At 39.8% G+C, this 21,874-nt stretch overlaps 2 protein-coding genes and 1 long non-coding RNA gene across 3 annotated transcripts; 2 read left to right on the forward strand and 1 right to left on the reverse strand.

Moving 5' to 3' along the window:
- Positions 1-4,703: 4,703 nt before the first annotated feature.
- On the forward strand, positions 4,704-8,702 carry LOC108034423 (dual specificity tyrosine-phosphorylation-regulated kinase 1A). The gene is made up of 2 exons (XM_017109308.3): positions 4,704-5,055; positions 7,491-8,702. The coding sequence occupies exon 2, from the start codon at positions 7,743-7,745 to the stop codon at positions 8,700-8,702; it is 960 nt and encodes a 319-aa protein (XP_016964797.1). The 5' UTR covers positions 4,704-5,055; positions 7,491-7,742.
- A 5,911-nt stretch (positions 8,703-14,613) lies between these two features.
- Positions 14,614-15,341, forward strand: LOC127010853 (uncharacterized). The gene is made up of 2 exons (XR_007763677.1): positions 14,614-14,658; positions 14,744-15,341. It is a non-coding gene; the product is annotated as an uncharacterized LOC127010853 (long non-coding RNA).
- Positions 15,342-21,071: 5,730 nt separating this feature from the next.
- On the reverse strand, positions 21,072-21,788 carry LOC108034424 (uncharacterized). The gene is made up of 4 exons (XM_017109309.2): positions 21,728-21,788; positions 21,515-21,673; positions 21,289-21,453; positions 21,072-21,234 (listed from the first exon to the last, which is right to left on the reverse strand). Exons 1-4 carry the CDS (start codon positions 21,770-21,772, stop codon positions 21,076-21,078), a joined length of 528 nt encoding a protein of 175 aa, XP_016964798.1. The 5' UTR covers positions 21,773-21,788; the 3' UTR covers positions 21,072-21,075.
- Between the last annotated feature and the right edge of the window lie 86 nt (positions 21,789-21,874).

A 21,874-nucleotide genomic window follows, 5' to 3' on the forward strand; every position in this document is an offset into this window, starting at 1 on the left:
AACCGCACTCGCTTCTCAGCCCCACTGTTGTTGTTGTGTGTGATTTTTGTGTACGCGCTTCGCTTCGCAAGTTGCAACCACAATTTAATTAAGCCAACAGCAACCGCCCAGGAAGGCGGTGGGGTGAGGTGCGGTGCGGTGCGATGCGGTGGGGCGTGGCCGATGGACGGCGGGCTGGTAGATTGGACAACATTAGCATTGGAAACATTGTTGTCGATGTCAGGGCAATGTGTTTACTTTCTAGCTCAGAGCACTCAAAAAATAAGGAATAATTTTTTATTTAAATTGCGATTGCCTAAAAATTACCCATAACAAATAATTACATTTATTTTTCGAACTGTATTTTAGTTCTTTAAATGTTTTGATTAATGTATTATACTTTCTGACTCGCAGAAATGAATATATTAATATTATTAAAAACAGAGATTATACAAGGCTTCAGAAATTTCAAAATGAATGTTTAAATTCTTACTGACAAAAGTTTTTAAAAACGAATTTTGGTTTAGATTATATTGGTTTTTATATCTAGCATTATAAATTTCGAACAAAAACGAAAAAGGTATTCGAAATTCAAAAATAAATATAGAAAAGGATTTTCAAATTCGAGTAATGCCTTAAAAATTCTTAATTCCTATATCTATCTTAATCTCAACCTTACCTATCAAAAAGGCAGCAAGGAAATCGCAGTTAAGTAGATATAATCCGATGGTACATTTTCTCTAAGTGCATGCCTTGTCCAGAAGTGACCAACTGCAGGCCAGGCTATCACTTTAATAGACACGTTCTCATGTAGTCACCATTTCCTACCCCATCCCTTGGGCCTCACCCCTTCATGGCAAGCCACTCGGCGGCGCCTCCTCGAGTGACTGCAAACAGAAAATGTGGAAAATTACTTGTCGTTGCTTTCCTTTCGTTGTTGTTGTGGTTTGTTCTAGTCGTCAACAGTTTTCCCCCCCCCAAAACCCAACCACCTCTTTTTCAACCCATTACCATCTCTTTTTTGCTACCTTTCCAGCTGGTTGTTGTAATAATTTGATTAAATTGAACGCTTTAAGTGATTTGCATTTTAAATTTCAATCAATATGACGTGACTTCCAGTCGAGCCTGCAACAGCGGGACAGGATGCAACTGCCGTCGGTAAGACAGAGAGAGGGAGAGAGGGAGAGAAGGGGAAACAGGGCTAGAAAGAGAAGGAGCCACAGTAGGGAGGGGGCCAGAGGAAGTCTCTGTCTGGTCAACTGGCGCCAGGATAGCGCTCTAATGATGTACAACCGTCAACGGGTTCTCCCCAGGTTCCTGCATCTCTCGTTCTGTCCTTATCTATTCCCTGCCATCTTTCTCTTTCTAGCTCTCTAAAGTTTTTTCTGCAGAAAACCATTAACTCTTGGGAAAAAAACGCAGCAAAAGTTGCGGCCAAAGTCAGGGTCAGTTTAAGCAAGTTATAACTAAGTTGGAGCTTGGTTAAGCTTGAGATCAATACTGCCTTTTTGTAGAACTAAATTTAAGTTGGCGAGATAAAACGTTATATCTAATGTATTGAATTGGATTGAGACTAGTTCAATTTAAGATATTACGATTATAAATATTTTTTAAAATGAAATTTGTCTTTTTGTTCGCTTAAGTACACCAATTTATTTTATATTTCGTATTTGAAAGGGAAAAACTAAAAAAAATCTCTAGAGCCAATCAATGCGTTTTTCAATAAAAGGACCTGCAATTACCAAACCCTATACAAATTCGAAATTGAGTACTCATTCATATTTCCCCCACACTCGCATTACGTATACGCACCGATGCGCAGCTGCCAAAACTCTATTCATAACTCGATTTGGTTCTTTTCTTCGAACAGCAATCGAGCAACAATAATTGCCAGAAGAGTGCAATAAATATCCATCTACTTCATCGTAATATCGCTGGGCCGAACAATAGCAACACCATCAAATCACTGGCCATGCATCCACAGATCCTTGGCAGTCGAAATATTCTGCTCCTTGGGTTTTAGTTTCGCTGATTGCATTTTCCACGTCAATGTTGCTGTGGCTGTTGTTGCTGCTGCGCTGTTGCATAAAGTGCAGTTCTTTATTGTAATTATGTATTATTGTTGTTGGGAGGCTGGATGGATAGATGGATTCTGCTGAGACACGGAGAAAAATATTACAAAAATTTGAAAAAAAAAATGTAATAAAAGTAAACTAATAAGAAATGATGAAATGATTCCCTATAAGGCAACTAGCCAAATTAAAAATGTTGTATATGGCAACTAGCAAAATAACAAATGTTGTATAACAATATAGAATATATTATATAAGATTTTACAGCTCAAACTTGAATTTATAAAAGTGTTCTTAATTATATCATTAACAAAACTTTAACAAAATATTTATATCATTTTTGAAGAGCCAGTCCCAATTCTTTATTTTATTTTGTTATCATTATGAAAAAAGTCCTTTTATTTTTCAGTGTACTTTCGCCGTCATCAGCAAGTTTGCTTAGTTTTCTCCCGTGGTATACTTTTTGTGTGGCCCGGCATTGTTCTTAGCCAGCCAACGTCGCCGTCTGGCAGTTTCCTGCGCTGCATCTTGCAGTGGCAACTTCCTGATTTTCCCGGCCACGCCCACTTCTCCCTGCGCCGCCCGCCGTGCATTATATTTGCCGAAATGCAAAGTCTAAGGACTTTCGTCTGAGTGGATTTTTTGCCTGGCAGCTCCTTCCACGGTTCCATCATCCTCATCATCATCATCAGCAGAACCGGCAGTTTCCTCTTCCTCGCCTTTTTTTGTTTTCTAATTCATGCAATTTTCACATTGCAAAATCTCCTTTTTTTGGGCCAGGCGTTACTTTTGTGCGGTTCTGCGAGTGGAAGATTTTCAGCGGTCGCCGGCTCATTGTTCTTTTCGCAGGGAGTACGAGATAGAGGGCGGGGGAGTGAGAAGATCGGCTGAGGTTGAGGGCGAGTGAGTCAGTTGGGGCTGAAAATAGCCCAGAATCCCCGCACATAGACTCCCTTTGGGAGACCCATCCTCGGGAGCCGAGAATCATACTTTGCTCCCCGCCTTTCTTATCTTTTGTGATATTTTTGTTGCCAGCTTTTGTTTTACACGAAGATTTTTTCAGGCCATAATGATCGTAGGTTAGGGACCGAATAATTGGAGAGTGCCAATAATTATGAGTTACTTTTTCAGAAATCAGTTTTCTTCATTATTGTTAGGACAATTTTTTATAACAAACTATTATTTAGTTAGGGTTCAGGTTGTTTATTACATAAATTTAAACTTTTATTTGTAAAATAATTAAAGTTAAAGTATCTAGTAAATATAAAAATTGTTAATACATATAAACAATTTTTTACACTACTATTATTTGTGATTTCCAAAACTTAATTTAAAAGAATATTATAAAACTTTCAATATAACACAAGTTAATAATGGAAACCACTTATATTTTAAATCATTTTAATTGAGGATAAATTATATTTAATGCCTTATTATTTTTATTCTAATATAAATTAGTTAAAATTTCTGTGAGGGCATTTTCCATTCGGTTTTTAAACCAAGCAAGCTGCTCTATGTTTTTTCGCCCTGCTGGCTCCCCCTGCCATTGCTCCGCCACCTCCACTTATTTGTGCAACAATTTTGCAACATTCTTACTCTCTATTTGAATACAAATTATGCTGCTTGTGTCTGCGCTGTTCATCCTACTCTACCCCACTGTTAGAGGGTATTTTTGGAACGGGTTGTTGTTCTTGCCGCCGATTCTGCGTCTCTCCCAATGATAGCGAAATAATGAGCAGGGCCAGACAGTCGGACGGACGGGCAGACGGACGGAGGCAGGGAGATAGTTCCCGATCCTCGAGGAGAAAAACATCACGATGCACAGAAAAAAGTATTTAAGAAATTATACAACATTTAAAACATTCTATATTAAAATTAAAGAACATTAAAATAATAATATGTATTATAATTATTATAATAGAAGAAGTATACCTACCTGGAATTTAAAACATTTTATGCTTTTTAATAGCCTAAGATAAATATTATATAAGTATAATATTCCCTTTTTAAACATCCCCTTTAGGGATACTATTATCGAAAAGGAAATCATTTTAAAAATTGTATAATATAATGATCATAATAAGAAATAATGATTATATTAAAAAATTTCAAAATTTTAAAATATTTTTCTTGTGTGGCCTTTCAGGGATACGAGTTTGTAGAGTGGAGACTTTAAAGTAGAGATGAAAATAGAAGGGAAAGGAGTGGCATCACTCTTCACGCTTGATTTTCCTGCGGCCGTTGTTGCAAAAACAAATGAAGAAAATGCTTTTCAATTTATTTTTAAGTACAAAAATAATTTTGCTATTTTCTAGTTTCCCTCTTTATTTTTTTTGTTGTCGTGCCCGCGAACAACAACAAAATGAGCGGTAAAAATAAAAGGCGCGCCTGTCGCCGCGTCGGAGTCTCAGACCGCCCCGGCCCATGCAGGGATATATATCGTCTATATAGACGCCGGGGCCCGCGTGTGTGAAATATTGGAGACAAACGGGCAGTTTTTATGTTAGCTGCGAAAAAATCCCATTTAGTTCAGTGCGGCGCAGGTTGGCGGCTAGATCGGTTCGGCAAAATCCATAGGCCTTATGGTGTCATCGGTGATTACGCGGATAAACGTGCTATCTCAACAGTAGTTTCAAAGTTCGCCCCAAGGGGTTTACATTTTTTTCACTTTTTTTGAAAAATTAAAGTATGAAAACCTTAAAGATCTGAAAACCAACACAATATTATGTATAATCTGATGAATAAGCTGCAGTGAGCGAGAAAGAGTGAGGGAGAAAGTGAGTGAAAGAGAGGGAGCGAGCCCAAATACTTGGTTGTCATGTGTGAAATTCCTCGTGGCGTGACACGGGTTCGAAAGTCGTGCGTGAAGTAGTAAAATAGTGCCGTGTTCGGGGATCTCGAGGGGCCGCACTTCTTCCGCTCCTGCCTTTGGGAGCTCTTCTCCTGGGCCGGAATTCTTCGAATTTACGTTTGCTCAATGTCAAATCGAGCGTTCGACTTTCTGGTATGTACGGGTACGAATTTACCCGCTTATCTGGCAAATGCCAATGCTCGCTTTTCGGTGTTTTTATCGATAACAGCCGGCTTTCTGTCGATTACTTGCAAATTCCTGGGTTTTCCCCCATTTCCCCCCCACTCACCGCTCTCCACGATGTGTTGGAAATTGAAAATAAAACACTTCGATTTTGTTTTTGCCGGCACAGAAATAAATACAAGAATGTAGCGTTTTGTTCAAAAATAAACTGGAATGTGTTTGAATTAGATGAAAATGCTTATGCTCAAAGTGTGTTGTTGTTGTTTCGCCGTATTGATATGGTTTTTCTTATTGCTTTAATGGTTTATGGCTTTGTAGTGCAGTGATTCGCCATTTTTTAAGAGTTTATACAAGGAGTTTCAAAGGAAATAAGACAAATTTTATAAAGGCTCTATTTTTTAAGGTTGTGTAAACCATTTTTATAATATCTATAGGTAACAAATATTTTTAAAATTGCAGAATATAAATTTAAAATACCCACCTTTAAAGAACGAGTAAAAACATTTGTTTTTATGAGGGGACATTTCATTCGAACTGCCACATTCCAGCGATCTGAGTTTACTTTGTATGGTAATTTCTTTTCATAAAGTCCCGCATTTATACCTTTAATTCCCATTGCATTCAGTCCAGCTGGTGCCACAAAAAAAGGCCCAAACAAACTCTGCCTCAAAATGATCTTGACTCACGCGAGCCTTTTGTTTGGCCTCTGCAGTTGGCTGGCAGAAAACACTTGTCAGCACTTTATGGCCACATTTCTGGGCTCGTTTTTGTTTTGCATTTTGCATTTGGGATTTGGTCTTCTCACTTTTTTTTCGCTGTTTTTTGCTTCTTTTTTTTTTTATTAATTATGACTGCGAGTCGGAGATCGTGTTTTTATGGCAAACATAAATTTCGACTTAGGGTCTGAGCCAGAACGAAGTGAGGGAAGGCAAATGAAGAGGCAATCAAATAAATTGCTCCGGCTCAAGGGGGCTCCAAAAAGGGGAAACAGTAGCTGCCGTCGAGGGGTCCTCGGTGCCCCATCCCCCATCCCCCATCCCCCTTCCGCCGTCTCTGCCCGTCTGTCTGGGCAGCGAAAACAGATCAAACACAAACACCACAGCGAAGGTTGCTAATGATTATGGTCGTGATCGTGTTCATGGGGAGGATATAGCAGGATGATGACGATCTCCTCCGACACTTGAAAGGAATTTCAATAAAGCGAATAAAAATAAGAGAACAACAGCGGACAAACAACAGAATCAGACGCAGTTGATGGGGATGGAGTTGATGTTGATGAGGACGATTCGTCTCCACAATGCGATCCATCTTAATGCTTTTGTTGTTTTGTGGCATCAATCTGCCTCTGACGCATTGGGGTGCAACATTGTTGTCGCACTATCAAAAGATATAAAAAAAATATAAAATTTCTTAAAGGGATTGGAGCTGATAAAAGTGTAAGGCTTTTGATGAGAAAAACAAACAATATCACTGATTTGTGTGATTAGATCCCATTTTAATATACAATTTTTATCGCAAAATTCTGCACAAAAAATCACTTTACTTTATAACACTTATGATGTTGATGTTTTCATTTTAGCTCATATTTTCTATTACTCTCTTGTAATATTTCGACATTTTTTCGTTGTTTTTTTGTGTTTAAGAATAAGAAAAGTGCATAACGAAGAAGTTGTCGCGTTCCCTGCTTTGTGTTCTTGTTGATCTGCTTTAAATATAGAAGTCCGCGATGATGATGATGATGATAATAAAAACGAAGTCGCAAAGAAGTGCAACATAAATTTCTGCAAAATATTACGCATACGCAACGTGCAACAACAACAATGTCGCAGCAATGTACATATATTATTGTTGTTAGTGTTGCACTTCTTGGGGTTATTTATGCCCACAGGGCGATGCTCAGACACTGCCTCCTCCTTTCGCGCCCCCCTTTTCACCGATTCTCTCCCGCCCATGACTCACTGTGTATTTTCGTTTGGCGGAGGGGGTTTGGGGCGGAATCATTGTGGGACGGTACGGTGGATACTTTGCAGCAGACTTTGGGACAGACTGGCACAAAACAAAAGCAAATGCAGCTAGGGAACGCGACAACAAGCAAAGAAAATGACAAAACACATGAGCCAAGTGGGCGACCACACAGCATAAAAGCACTGAGAGAAAATGTATCGATTAAAACAATAATAATAATTAGGGCAAACTATGATTTTTTCAAGACATACATTCATACTAAGATCGGATATCGATTCTTTCCAGATTTTAAACAGAAATGCAATTATGTAGTGAGTTTCCTTTGGCCTAAATTGATGCTTTAAATAATTTAAATTTAAATTAATTTAAGAAATAAGTTTTATTTTAAATATACAAAAGTACACACTCCCAGAATAACCAATTTGTTTGCTCTATTGCAGAAATAATCACCGCGCATTGATCGGGTATTTTGGCCGCAATTGACCATGCGATTTGGGGAATTTCCGGACGAAAGCACGGCGTAAACAATCCGATCGCCGGCGGCGGACGACGCTGTGGCCCCCACGCATGCAGCCAGTGGCGCCGCGGGGGCCCGCTGCACATTGTGGTGGTGCACAGTGGTTCTGGTTGCGATCAGCCTGACGACGCTCCTCCGGCCGGGCTCAGTTTCAGCCTCAGCCCTCGCGGTGCCCATGCCGGGATCGGGGACTCCCCGTCCACCCATCAAGCAGCAGGATCAGCTCATTGACAGATTGAATCGATTCAAGCCGGGTGAGCAGCTGGTGAAGAGCGGTGCCAAGTGTCTGAAATGCCAGACAAGCAATGCCCTAACCAATTCAATATCGAATGCAACTGGAAGCGCCGCCGAAAGTGATAGTGTATATAGAGGTAGTGCAATTTTGTGCAGTGTAAATAGTGCAAATAATACGCGTAAGTTAAATTTAATTCTGAGCAAGTCGCAGCAGCAGCAGCAGCAGCAGCATCCGCGGCGAGGAGAGCCACTCGCTGTTGGCACAAATTTGCAAAATAAATTACCAGCATCGAGTGCGGATTGCCACTTAAGTCCAAGTGCCGAGACAAATATTCGTGCAACCACAGATCCACCGCCATCGCCGCGCTATCCCTTCTGTCCGCCGTGTCCATATAGTCATCCTCGTCGTCATCGGCATCGTCATAGCCAGCATCATCATCATCATTATCGCCATCGTGGTTGTCGTTGTCGTTGTCGTTGTCGCGACGCGTCGCAGTCTGCATCCGCATCGCCCGCGTCTATGCTCTTGCCATATCAAATTAATCAACGTGCTACATTGTTGCAGCAATCTGCAGCAGCAACAGCAACATCAACTACACATGTGCCCGGGGCTGCAACAACAGCGCTGCGTGCCTCGCCTCGTATTTATAAACGCAAACGTGATACGGTCCAAACAGCGACCACTGCATCACCTTTGACCCCGCTGCAACAACATCCCACAGTCGCAGCAGCAACATCGGCAACATTCAACACAACAACGACGCGAAGATCGCGACTCGAGTTCATACTCTACACGGAAGTATATGAGGTAGAGGAGGATTCGATTTCCCCCGGCGATTCCCATTTGAAATCATCGGACGCGGGCAGCATCGAGTCCTTCTGGCACAAATACGGTGAGTAGGTAATGCGTTATATACGAAGCTGAAAGATGATCTTTTAAAATAATATTAATAAATGGAAAAGTCGTACTTTCAAGAAGTCTTATAGGCCTTATTTCCATTTTGATTTGCACTTACGCTGGGTTGTAGGTCCTATTATATTGGTATTATATATTTTATATTGAATTTTGTCATGTCAAAATATTAATATATTTTACTCGTTTATTATATGAACAGTACGGTCTCATAGAACCCATTTTTACACCTTTTTATACCCTACAGAAATTCTTTCTCCTTTGACATATACTTTAAAGTGTTTTCTCTACTACGCATATCAATTTGTTCATTGGAACTCATAAATTCTTGGCTATATATTATTTTTAAAATGCCAGAACCAAATTACTTCATGTTCCTTACAGCATTCTCCTATTTCTACAAAACCAAAACCCGCTCCCTAGTTCGTTCACCTGTCAAAACCAACATGCAAACGCAACAAATGTTCAGAAATAAACGAAGCATACCAATGCCAAAAAAACATACTCCTCTAGCATGTCACAGTTGTTAAAAAAAGGGCCGGAGAAAGAATAAACAAAGGGATCTGAAAATAAACAACAAATCGCAGCAACAATTGCCCTGAAATGTTCCAGTACCAGACATCATATCTGAACATTTTTATGCCTTATGCGATGTGGCATTTGTCGTCGGCGAGAAGGAGGCAAACTTTTGGGGGCAGAAAGGGGATATATGGATATGATGTGGGATTTTTAACACAGCTGGCTGGTTAACATAATTTTCGTGGGCATCTCATTTTTTCTCCCTTTCTGCGATTCAACGGAAAATAAAGCGAACGACGACGGTGGAACGTCAGACCGACAGAGGGATAGGGCCGGAGATTATGAAGAAGAAATTATAAAGCATTATCTGTCCTGAATGATGGACATAGGGAATATCCAGTTTTTAATATAATAGTAAAATATTATTCACTTTTAGATGTAAAAAAAAAGTATTTACTTTGGTTACAAAAAGGTTTTATTTACTACCATTGAGGAGGATTTCAAGAAAAATATAATGTATTTTTTCAAATATGTCAATGCGTTCTTTAAATAGGTCATATTTATAAGGATAAGCATGTTCTTAAATATTTACTATTATACTATACACTATTAATTTTTTTTATAAAAAAGAGTGTTAAAGAGTGTTTTTTTCTAGGATTTTTTATTTCCTAAATATTATTTCAAGAAAACTTTCTTTCAATTATATAATTTTTCAGGATCATTAAATCTTTTTATGATGTAAAATACCAAATATTTTTTCCAATTGTTTGGTAACATATAATCTAGTTATTCTAAAACACAAATAATGTTTAATTACCCATATACCCCTGATTCCATTCGTGCCACTCATAAAAAAGGAAAAACAAAAAGTGGGCAGAAAAAAGAAGGCGACAGAAATCAACTTTTTCCAACGAATAAATTTCGAGTTTTCGATAGTCTCGGTCTGCCACAGACAGTGGTCGTGGTCGGCAAGATCTGGCCACTGGCGGGGCAGGGGGGTGTGGCAGGTCGGAGGGGGCGGCGAGGGGCCGGCGGCCGTCGGCCGGAGGAACTGGGGCCATTCGTGGGCTCCAACAGCGTCAGACTGTCTGGTATGCCACTTTGCCAGTGCAGCCAGCTCTCTCTCCACCCCCCTCGCACGCTCTCCGTCTCACTCCCTCCCCCCGCTCGCCCTCTCGCTCTGTGGACGTCGTCCCGTCTCTGTCTGTTTTGCGGTTGCTGCCTTTGCCACATGTGGCTTTGTCGAAAGATAGTTGTAGTAATGCACTGGAAAAAGAAGTTTCTGTGAATAAAATAACCATTTTATTATTGCCATTTAATTAATTTAATTAAAAATATTTAAAAGGATTTATTTCTGATTAGTGTATAAAATTCTTACAGCTCCCTCGGCAAGGAACATTGCCTACTTTTTGGGGTAATTTGGGTCTATATGAAAGTCCTATAAAACTACATTTGAAAAGTAAATAAAGCGCAAGAGCTAAAAACTACTCTGTTTTATAAAATAATGCCTACGGAAGCACCTTAAAATATATTAAAAGATTGTTTAATATAGTATAATATCAATAAGATATTAAATTAACATATTGTATTAATGATATATTAATCGAGTTGTCAATATAACAGATATAGTTTTTTAAATACTACATAAAATATAAAAAGGTTTATGAAAAACGTGAACAAAAATCGTGCATTGGAATATAACAGTTTTATAAGCCTCTAAAACATAAAGAGAACTAAGTATAGTTTCTTTTCTCTCAGTGTAGCCATAGTTTCGGTGTCAGCTGTCTGCCGTCTACCTCTTGCGCCTCTGTGTGGGCGTCACCATCACCGCCATCATCATCATCATCATCGTTCGTAATCATCATCGGTTTCATCATGGCGCTTGGCTTGGCCAATGCATAAAATTATACAGAGACATGACATGGTTTTGAATAATTAAACACAACGACGACAACGACATCAAGTCGGACTAAATGGCTGCCAGCAGCAGCGGATACTCGTACTACGGCCACTTGCGCTGCCGGCCAAAAACCAGGCGAAGGGGGAAAGCCCCCAGACAGACAGGAATGCAATGTCCTGAACTAACCGCCAAATCACTGGCCGGGAATCTCCCCGCTTCCACGTTCCAGTCTCGACTCGAGTTAAACTAATTAAGCTGGTTAATTCACTAAAGCGAATTACAGTTGCCGCCTGGGCAAAGTAGGTTGCCATAAAAGGAGGGGAAGTGCCTGGCTTTCGGTGACTGGGGGACTTTGTATAAAGATATTATGGAAATGTATGTCATAAATCGATTAGTGAAAGATATTCGGGATGGTATTTGGAACCACATATTATCTAGTAACTATAGAAAAGATATTTGGAATGCTAATTTTCTGGTAAATGCATCTCAAAAGAACATAGTGTTTAAAGTATCTATGGTTTATAGTAATGTTTTGCATTTTTCGTTTTCATTAAATATTTGTTTTTACCACATTTTTCTAAGTTAAATTCGAATTATTTATTTTATCTTATCTTATGTTCTCTAATTATTTCTTCTTTTAACACTAAAAATGTATTAAAAAAAAGTGTTTATTAAAGATACTGACCTAGACTCCCACAAATTCAATCATTGAAATGGTGTAGCACATTTTCTTGGAAGAACCCAAGACAAAAAAAATTCAAAACTAATCTTACCCAAGGCATGTGACATATTTTAGAAAAACTAATGAAAAAGTACAAAGAAAACTGACAAAACCGGCCAGAAACAAAAGGGCCAAGAGGTGAGGGAGCAGAGATGGCTCGAACGACAACGTTGACAGGCCATATTGACAGCCGAGAATTGTTCGCGCAGTTCGGCAATGTTTGCCCAATATTTTGGGGATGTGGATGTGGAGACCCATTGTTGCCGTGGCTGCTGCTGCAGTGTTGCAGCTATGCAATTGAGGTTGCTGGCTGCAAGTCGCTGCTGCCGTCGGCCCGCTTCAGTTGTTTGAGCTGTCAAAGCGGTCTGCCCGTCTGTTGTCTGCCGGCGTTTCCTGTTGTTTCCTTTTTGCCGTCTGCAGTCTGCAGTCCATAGTCTAGACACAAGTCAGAGTCGAAGTCGACTGAAGACCTGAGCGAAACACAAAAAAGCGGCTGAAAACAAGGCGAACCCCAAAGCTCAGGTGCATTCCCACAAAAAAGGCATCGGCGACCTGGAAAGCCTGCGCGTGTGAGAAAGGCAACCAGAACCAGAGCCAGAACCAGATCCAAAGTCGAAGCTATAGCCAGAGATATGGGTATAGCCATAGGTGAGAGCGGACCCAGACCCAGACCCAGACTCAAGCCCAAGCCCAAAGAGCAGACATCGCAATCGACATTCGCATCAACTGCAACGGCGATGTTGTCTGTTTGTCGTCTGGAAAGTTATGGGACAAAGTTGTCGTTGTCGTTGGCTGTTGCCATGATCTGCCTAGGGGTATATGTGCTAAAAAGATAGGAGCACAAACAAGGAATAACTTGTAAAATACATACAAATTTAAACCTTTCAAAAATATTTTTTATCGCATATGGATGATTTTCTTGTGTGGAGTAAGATAAATAAAACCATCAAGTTTCCTCTACTATAAAACCTTTGTTAAAACCTACTTAAAAGTAATTCTTTCTACTTTAATTTTCTATGAAACTTTGAGGTAAATTTACAGTTTTATATCTTTCTAATACTTTGCCTAAAACTACTATATATATATTTATATAATATAAAATATTTATTTTTTTATTTTAATTATTCATAATTTTTTAAAAATTACTTAGGGATCATTTAAGTAAAAATAGAACCCACGGGGTATGTGATAAGTCGACTTACCATAGTTACTCTGGTTGTTCCTGCTGGCTATCTGTCGCTCAGTCGCGCTGTCTGGCGTCCCTCCACGCTGACAGCCTTGGATCAGAGTGCAGTTGATTTATGGCGGCGTTGAGTGGCTTTATGCTCACCTCAAATATGACACAAGGCGGACCTAAGACAAAAGACCCCTGCACTCGTGTGAATGTGCACCTATGTGCGAGCGGCGATGTCCGCGTGTCCGCCAAGCGGAAGTTGTCCTTTTTGCACCCTTTCGCCGGCGAAGGAAACAGAAACCTTCCCCTTTGTAATCGCCGGCACTTTTTCGTCTGTCCATTCACGCAACAAGCAAATTGTGGCAATTACCGTGCACGTTCACTGAAACAAAATATGGGTTTTAATTAGTTATAATATACACAGTATCTAATCCATATCTATTTTAAAGAGGATTTATAATTATAATTTGTTGTTTTTTAAATTTTTTTAAAACCGATTTAACGATAATGGAATTTTAAATGCTGAAAAGTATTAATTATTGGCTTTCAATCAGCTTTACTCAGTATAGAGAATTTTAGAAAAAATTTACGACTTTACAAAAAATAAATACAAGAAAATTGTAAAGAATTTTGAAGAATATGATTTCGTTTTTTAAAGCAACAAAAAAAAATATTTTTTTTTTATATAAAATTATAAGAGTAATATAATAAATATTAATGCTAATTAGGGTTTTTTCCTTAGCCCTATATGGTTTTTTCTCAGTGTGGGTGCCCATGCATTTGCCCTGCTCCACATCCATGGAATGGCGACCGATGTCCACTGCATGTCTGCCCAACGATGCGTGACGACATGTCGCCCCATCCCCGCACCGCCCAGCCCTTTTACGCCCAGCCCCCTTTGTCCATCTGTCAATGCATGTTCCGTGTGGCAAACTTCCCCTAGACACCTCCACCGGCTCCCCCCCAGGTGACCCCCTCTGCCCCGGCGACCAGTGCGCTTTTGTATTGCAATAAATGTAATTATGGTCTCGAATTGTATTCGAAAATACCCACCCTTCAGTCCGCCGGCTGGCACATCGTCCAAATCGCTGGGGCCACCCAAAAGGTGGTGCCTTGTGGCCTGACCACCTGCAATTTGTGTTTAGCTCTCGGGCATTGATTTTGCCAGCAATCAGCAAAATAAATTGGTTATCAAAGTGAGGCGACCGTAAGTGGATGGTGTGTGAAGCAAGCAGTTAGAGGCAGTATTTGTGGCGGGGGTTTCAGAGAAAAGGTAATGATGGCGGGTGGAAAAGTATAAGAGACACGATGAATAACAAATCAGACTTCAAACAAGCGATAGGGAAGGTAAATTCATTTGGTGACACGTAAATCCTCAATTATGGAGGTAACTAATACCATTTTTTTAAATAATATACTCATATTTAATTAGCTAGTTCATTTATTAAAATTACATTTTATGGAAAGTAGAGTGCTTATTATTAGTTTTTTGTTCATTTCGCTTCGAAAAGTATAGATTAATTTTTTTTGTTTGTTTTAAAGGGATCCAAATTTATTTTACGACACAAAGTAAGTTATGGAAAATATTTTAAAAATTAACTGCCTTGAACTTTTATAAAAAATTTTACTTGTAAGTAAGTAAGAAAGACCTATAAAGCAGAAATGAACATTTCCCACACTCCTGGCACACCATCAAATCCCTGGCATCCTCGCAGGACTTAAAGAGACTTAGTAAAGCTCCTAGCAGACTCCTAGACTGCACTTCCCCGAGGGCTGAATATTCCCTATTCCCAGTGAGCAATTGGATATCAAAGGCAATTTGCCACATTCTGGGGATTTGGTGTTAAATATTCAATTCCGTCTGCAGCGGACGTCTGCGTTTGCATCGCGTTTCCGTCTTAGTTTCATTTCGTTTCCCATTGCAATGGCATCATGATGATGGTGATGCTGAATGCTGGATGCTGGATGCTGGCAACTGGAGATCCGAGAACCTACAGGAGGAGCAAAAGGACTGCCAAGTGGTCCAGTCTGTGGCCATTCTCTAACAAACAAACAACAAAACGAGCACAAAGAATAAACTTTTGAATGGACAGAAGGGAGATTTTAGGAGAGTTGCGAAAGTGCACAGTCACTTAAAAAAAAGTTTTAAGTTTTTTTTGGTAAAAACTATTCTGGTTTGCTATTTTTTTTTAATTTTAAAAATCTGTTGTTTATTTTATGTACACCTTTAGACTTCAATATCATGTGCACCTAATTCTGAATATCCGCATATTCCGATTTAATACAGTAAATATATCATAATTTGTTAAACGATTTACTAAATTACCTCCTCTCAATATATTTTTGACGTTATAGAATGAAAAATTTCACTCTTATTTGAGAAAAAAAAAGAAAAATGTTGTTGAAAGTTCATTAATAATTCTATAAATTACTACAAATATTGGATGGAAATGTACAAGTTTAATAAGTTGTAAAAATATAGTATAAAGTTTTAGAAATATGTAAAAATAATAAACATTTTTATTGGATGTTTCCAAGGCATTGTAGCCTTTTAATAAATATATTTCTTAAAAGCTGAAAAATGTAGGTTGAAAATTAAATATTTTTTCGAGTGTAGAACTGTGAAACTGAAACTGGTGTAATGTGAAGCAGATGAAACGGACAGCGGCCAACGAACGAGCGAGACGAACGATTCCAGTCAGTCGGACTGGATGGACATTTGGAGGCGTCGAACGGTGGAGAAAGAGTTTCGGTATGCGATGTGGAAGTGGAAGGGGATGGGAAGCGGTGGCAGAAGGGGTTCCACAAGGGGCCGGTGGGCAACGGCAGCAGCAGCAGCAGCAGTCTGAGCAGCAGAAATTGCAACCGATAATAATTATTTTTATGGAGTCTAGTCTGTGTCTAGACGATTTTTTTTCTGCCTTTGCTGCTGCTGCCACTGCTACAACTGCTACTACTGCTTACTTCACTTGCTGTCGACCTGGCCCGTAGCCCCGTCTCTCTCTGCCACCGTCTAGCTATCTCCCTCTGTGTACGACCTCTCCTCGGTTGACTCCCCTTACTAAATGCTCTGCCAAAGCTACTGTGTCATTGTTTTCGCTTTGATTCCGATTTTAACTGGTAAACTGGCATTTAACTGTTTTTCTGTTGCTGTTTGACAAACAAGACAGACGGACTGCCGGGGGGGTGGTGGAAATTCAGGGGGCGGAGGGGGTTTTTCCAAGGAGCCCGAGTGAGACGACATAACGACGACGACTGCCATGAGATAGTGAACGTGAGCCAGGCATGACAGACTCCAGCTAAATGCCACAGCCGAAATGGACACAAAAGGCAGTCAGTCAGACGAGGGGGATAGTTGGTGGAGGGGCTGGTTATGGGGGGCTGGGCAAAAGGGGGGCAGGCTGGTAGGCAAGTCAGGCACTGAGCCAAACATGCGGAAAAGTCAGGCCAGCCCGGCCAAAAGCAGGCACTCTACCGTGATTCAAGCCAAATAAATCATAGAGTGTGACAATATGGAAACAATTAGAATCCTATTATAAGGAATATTTGGTGCCACTCTAATCCTTTTTTAAAACAAGTTCTTTTAATGTAAAAATTGTATATGTATTGTATAAATCCTTTACTAAGTCTTTCATCTATTTCCCAGAAAATTACCATAATAGTCTCAGGACAATTTTGAGGCACCCTTAAAATTTTCAAAATAGATTCTTAAATTTGTTTAGTTGTTTCCGAAATTGTTTACTAAAATTCTTTGATCTAATTAAAAAAAATAACTCTACTGTCATAAGAAAAACTTTGACGCGGTCTTATAGTTTTTAAAATAGGCCTTCTAAATTATTTGAGTATCTTGAAAATGATTGCCTATACCTAAATTGATCTAGCCTCATAACTTAAAATATTATTTTAAGTACAATTTAATATTAAAATTATATTTTTTCAAAACCTTTTAATAAAACCCCATTACAAGTAATAAAAATACAAATTTAGGGATGCATTAAAAATATAGAATCTGAAAATCTTCGATTTAAGAACTTTTTATATACTTCAAACACCTTAAACCACCTTAGTATATCCCAGGAGGGTAACTATTTTTCGCAACCACTGTGCCTGGTCCACTTGGCAGCCCCTTCTGCTGACGTCGCTCCATCAACTGCATTTAGCTGTTCGCTTCGTTGGGCATGAGAAAAATGTCACCTCCACAGCCCCGGGCACAAAGCCCGGGGAGCGGGAGCGGGATCGGGATTGGGGGACTCGGGGCTTGGGGGCTTGGAACCGAGACAGGGACAATTGTCTGCTGCTGTCCGCTCGTCATTCCGGCATTCTGATGCCTTTTTTGGCCGGAGTGGAGAATACGTCTAGGCGAATATGTCTCTCGACACCTTTCGGTCGGGGCTTTTGTTGTTGCAGCTGCTGCCCCGAGATATTATGTTATTATGGCAATTATAGTTACACGACTTTGGCGGCATCTATGGCATTTTTGGCCCGACGACAGCTTGGCATGTCTGCCTGCATCTACGTACGCACACATGTCCCGGGGCATATGCCCCGACTTCTATCCCAGATGCCCGCAGATAAGAGAAAGGCAGGCAGACTGCATTGCAATTACAAACATTTTAATGCAATTAACACACACCTGAGACGGGCGGCAGACAGGGCAGGGGGGCCATCTCATTTGCCTGGCTCTTTTGCAATCCGAAACTTCTCAGCCCGAAAAAAACCAACAACTGCAACAAAATAAGCAACTTCAAAAGCCGAAAGGCGACATTCGGTGCGTGTGTCAGTTCCCTGGGCCAATCTCTTGATGACGCCGCCGCCGCTGCAGTTACCTGGTGCCCCTCCTGGAACCCCTTCTCAAACCCCTTCCCCAGCCACCCTTCACCACCTCATTTGTGAGGTTTTCATGATGCCCTACGAAGGGGTAAGCAAGTTTTGCTTAGATGTTTGTCTGTTAAACAGAACTTTCCATTTAATGAGACTCAAACAATTTTTATTTAATCGATAACTCTTTTACTTAAAAATACACTCTTAAAATTTGTTTAATTTTTTTTGGTTACAAAACTTCTTAAAAACAATGTCCTACAACACCCATTTCACCCAAAGAACTCAAAACTTTTCAATTTAATAAACGCCTTCAACTAACACAATGGAAAAAGTTAAAGTTTGAAAAGTGCGTGTTATTGTGATATGATATGATATGGTGTTAACAAAAACTTTGAGCTTATAGAACCTTTTTGTGTTATAATTAAAAGTTACAAGGCCTTATGAAACAGATTGATTTCTTTTGTTCAAATATGACCTTTGTAAGGTTCGTTGTACACAATTTTTTTATACGAATAGAAAATGTGTTTGGGAAGGTGTTAATCACTTCCTACGACTCTTTTAAGTCTTGAAAAGTTCAGTGCTATTTTTAATCCAAGAACTAACTAAGTAAGTATGATTAAAAAGATTATGTCTTACATATTATGATGATAAAAAATAGCTATCAAAGTGTATCAAAATCTTCGGCTTGGCCGAGTAATCTGGCCTCTTGGTTTGCCGCTCCAGTTGTTATCAGTGGCTGTGGCGGAGCGGCAGATACAGATACTCAAAACGCTGTCGTCGCTCGGCGGCCTTTGTAGATGCCGCCTTTAGTTGCACTTACATGTGAAAGGTGGGAATGGGCTCGAGCAGGACCCGCCGAGCCCAGCGGCGGGCGGGGGACCTTGGGAGGTAGGGGAACTCCCCTTAATGCCATGTCCAGCAAATCGTTTTGACCATAGCCCCCTCCCCGACCAGCGGAAAACGAGCACAATCAGTTTGCGCTTCATTTCATCGGTTTAATATGCAGCACAAAAAAATTGTTTGTCTTTATTATCGAGGGGGAAAAAGGGGACACACACATCCTGGCGGCATGCACACCCTTTTTTCGCATCGACTGCAACTGTCGCCAGCGGCTTTCGAGGCCTCTGATCATCTGCGGCTCCCTTCGACTTCGGCTGCATTGTCTTGGGTCGTCTTGGCTTGCTGGTTATTGGTCATCGGGTGGGGCTAGGGGTATACATTCGTATCGATTGGGGACACGTCAGAGCTCTGACGTCGTGCCTCAGCCAGACGTTCAATAATATTCAAATCACCAGCCGAAAAGAAACAAATCTTTCGGCAAAAACCAGGCAAAGAAAATTGGGGATTCAGCAAAGCCAAGCTGGGTTTTACTCTTTCCAAACAAATAAAAATTAAAAATATATTTTTTAGAACACTCTTAAAACAACAGCGGCCTTTTTATAGTTGGTTTCTTTATTTCAAAAGTATTTTTAAAATATTGGAAAGGTTTCCATTAAAAAAACTAAAATTTTGCTATACCTAACATAAATAAAGAAATTAAATAAACTTTTAATAGATCCCAAACTTTTTCTATCTTTCTAAGCTTTAAAATAAAACAGGATAATAATTATATCGTAAGAAGGGAACTGTGAACTTCCTTGGGATAGGATAGAAGAAATTGTTTATGATATAACAAACTATGTTTTAATCTCTATAACAAATTTTGTCTAAATCTATTATTATAGCAAAACTGCAATTGTAATTTGAACTTCTGTAAGACGTAATAAGAACGTCTAGGGCTGAAAACACCTCATCAGACTCTGCGAATTAGTTACATTTTCATCGCTCTTATGTCAACATTTTATGCCAATTCGCATTCCACAGGCGCTATACCCGCGATATTTGCTCTCGACGAAGTGTAGCGCATGGAAAGCAAAAGCAAAATGAGGCAATAATACATTTATGGAGCTATCGTCTAGACATTCGGCAATGCCGCCAGTGACGAAAGCGTTTGGATATCGGAATCGCAGCGCGATAAAGTGCGACCCCAGAACAAAGACACAGAAAATAGGCGGCACAAAAAGCGTTATCAATGTAATCAAATGATATTGATTATTCACTTCTGTCTGACTGCCCGACTACCTGCCTGCCCAATGCCAAATGTTAATGTTCTCCCGGTCTGCTTTCCGTCTGCCGGCCTGCCCCTGGCATTTGTGTAGAATTAATGGCAAATCATTTATAATCCGACAGACAAACATTCGAAGCCACAAAGCTTCCACCTTGACCGACGTCATCTGCAGAGCACACAGAAACAGCTGTGCTCAGATTAATAGGGCTGAGAACTTAGAATAAAGTTCCTTAAGTTTCTGTATATTACAGTTTTTAGAAAACTATTTTAAGTGTTTTTCTTCCTATTTGATTATAGGTTATTTTTCAATTTTTTATGTTTAAAATATAAAATATTTTCGATTTAATTTTACTGGAATATTTAAATATATATATTTTTTTTTGATTGTTTAAAATTAAAATTAATCTTAGAGGAGTAAACAAAAATTTTGTTTGCTAGATATTTTATATTCTGTTGCCCTTTTTAGCAAGTTAAATATGTCCAACTTCGAAATTTCTGCAGTTGTGCTATTACACTCCCCCCAACTGTGTGTATTACGCAATCCGCCAAAGATTGGTTCTGGCCGGGGAGTGGGAACTAAGGAACTTAGTCAGGCGATTAGCTTCCGTTTCAGCGACTGGCTGCGGATGACTTGGCAGCCTTGATAGCCCAGGGATTTCGCTAATCGGCGACCGGGGCCATGGAGGTAGCCTGAATTTGTATTCTAGGTCATTAGGGGAACCAGCACGCCAACAACGATGTGGAGGGCACACAGAAACCATTCCAGAAAACCAAGAACCCGTCGGATGAGGAGCGGTGGTGTCGCCGGGACTGGCGAAGGCATGCCAGGGAATATGTTTAATTTATTATTAATGGACGGACCCACCTCCTTCTCTTACGCACGTTTTTTGATGAATTATTTTGTGCGATGCTTTCAGACGTTCCTGGAAAATACCTTACCTCCGAAAAAGTGGGATCAGAATTAAATTAAATTAAACAGAGACCAGGCTGACAACAGGAGCCGCTTTTTGCTCCTTTTCCGGTTGGATCTAAATAAATATGTAGAAAATAAAATTATAGAAAAATATGATGCGAAATCTAAGTTAAATTTTCTTTGAAGACTGCTTGGAATTTATGGAATTATTCCGATATCTTAATATAAATTTTAACTGAGGCTCTTGGAACATTATGGGTACTCCACTCGGTGTAAAGGGCATAGGCTCCGTTCGGTATTGGTATAAATCGACCGAACTCCTTTTCCAGATTACCGGTAAACAACTTATCTACTATGATATCGTGCTATCAAAAGCAATAACTAGAGTTAGTCACTATCAGAATATCTTGCAAGCTTACATTATAGGGACACGTGTGATTTATATTGGAGCTCCCCTGGAATGTCCTATAAAACGTTCGAGCCAGTATATTATCCTGTTTTCTCAAAAATTTGCAGCCATCATAGGACAGATCGAAAAAGAATGGCTTGTATCCATTATCAAATCGCTTGAACTTCACATTGACCTTAAAGCAACATAAATAAAGTTATTTATTGTTAAAAAAAAATGATGATTGGTTCGCTTACCCAACTATGAACAATGGGAAGCTTATATATTTTAACGTAGATGTTGATATACTTGTGAGTTCGGTTAACCGCCTTAATATGACACGTAGGAAAACTTAAGAAGTCCAAATCATACGAGCTGCAGTTCAGGTTGGTAAATGTCACGTGTCCCATGCAGATCTGGATAGCAAAGTAAGTCCTACTAATTTGGTTTTAAAAACGCTTTCCGATTACCATGGCCAGAGACATCAATAACATAACCAGCAGTAGCTTCCACATCTTGATTAGAACTGTTTTCAATCGCTGGCGGACCCATATTAAAACCAAAAAGTCATTAGTTCGACTACAAGCCGTAAACATTTGTTTTGTGCTGTTTAAACA

Source organism: Drosophila biarmipes, chromosome 3L, assembly GCF_025231255.1.
Source record: "Drosophila biarmipes strain raj3 chromosome 3L, RU_DBia_V1.1, whole genome shotgun sequence".
NCBI classification, from domain to species: Eukaryota; Metazoa; Arthropoda; class Insecta; order Diptera; family Drosophilidae; genus Drosophila; species Drosophila biarmipes.

Bases quoted from the DNA above. Each gene is read 5' to 3' on its own strand.
- LOC108034424 (XM_017109309.2), bottom strand. From the start codon at position 21,772: ATGTGGAAGCTACTGCTGGTTATGTTATTGATGTCTCTGGCCATG. The intron at 21,454-21,514 runs GTAAGCGAACCA...TGTTGCTTTAAG, and splicing joins TTCCCATTGTTCATAGTTGG to GTCAATGTGAAGTTCAAGCG. The intron at 21,235-21,288 runs GTAAGCTTGCAA...TGCTTTTGATAG, and splicing joins ATCACACGTGTCCCTATAAT to CACGATATCATAGTAGATAA.
- LOC108034423 (XM_017109308.3), top strand. From the start codon at position 7,743: ATGCCGGGATCGGGGACTCCCCGTCCACCCATCAAGCAGCAGGATCAG.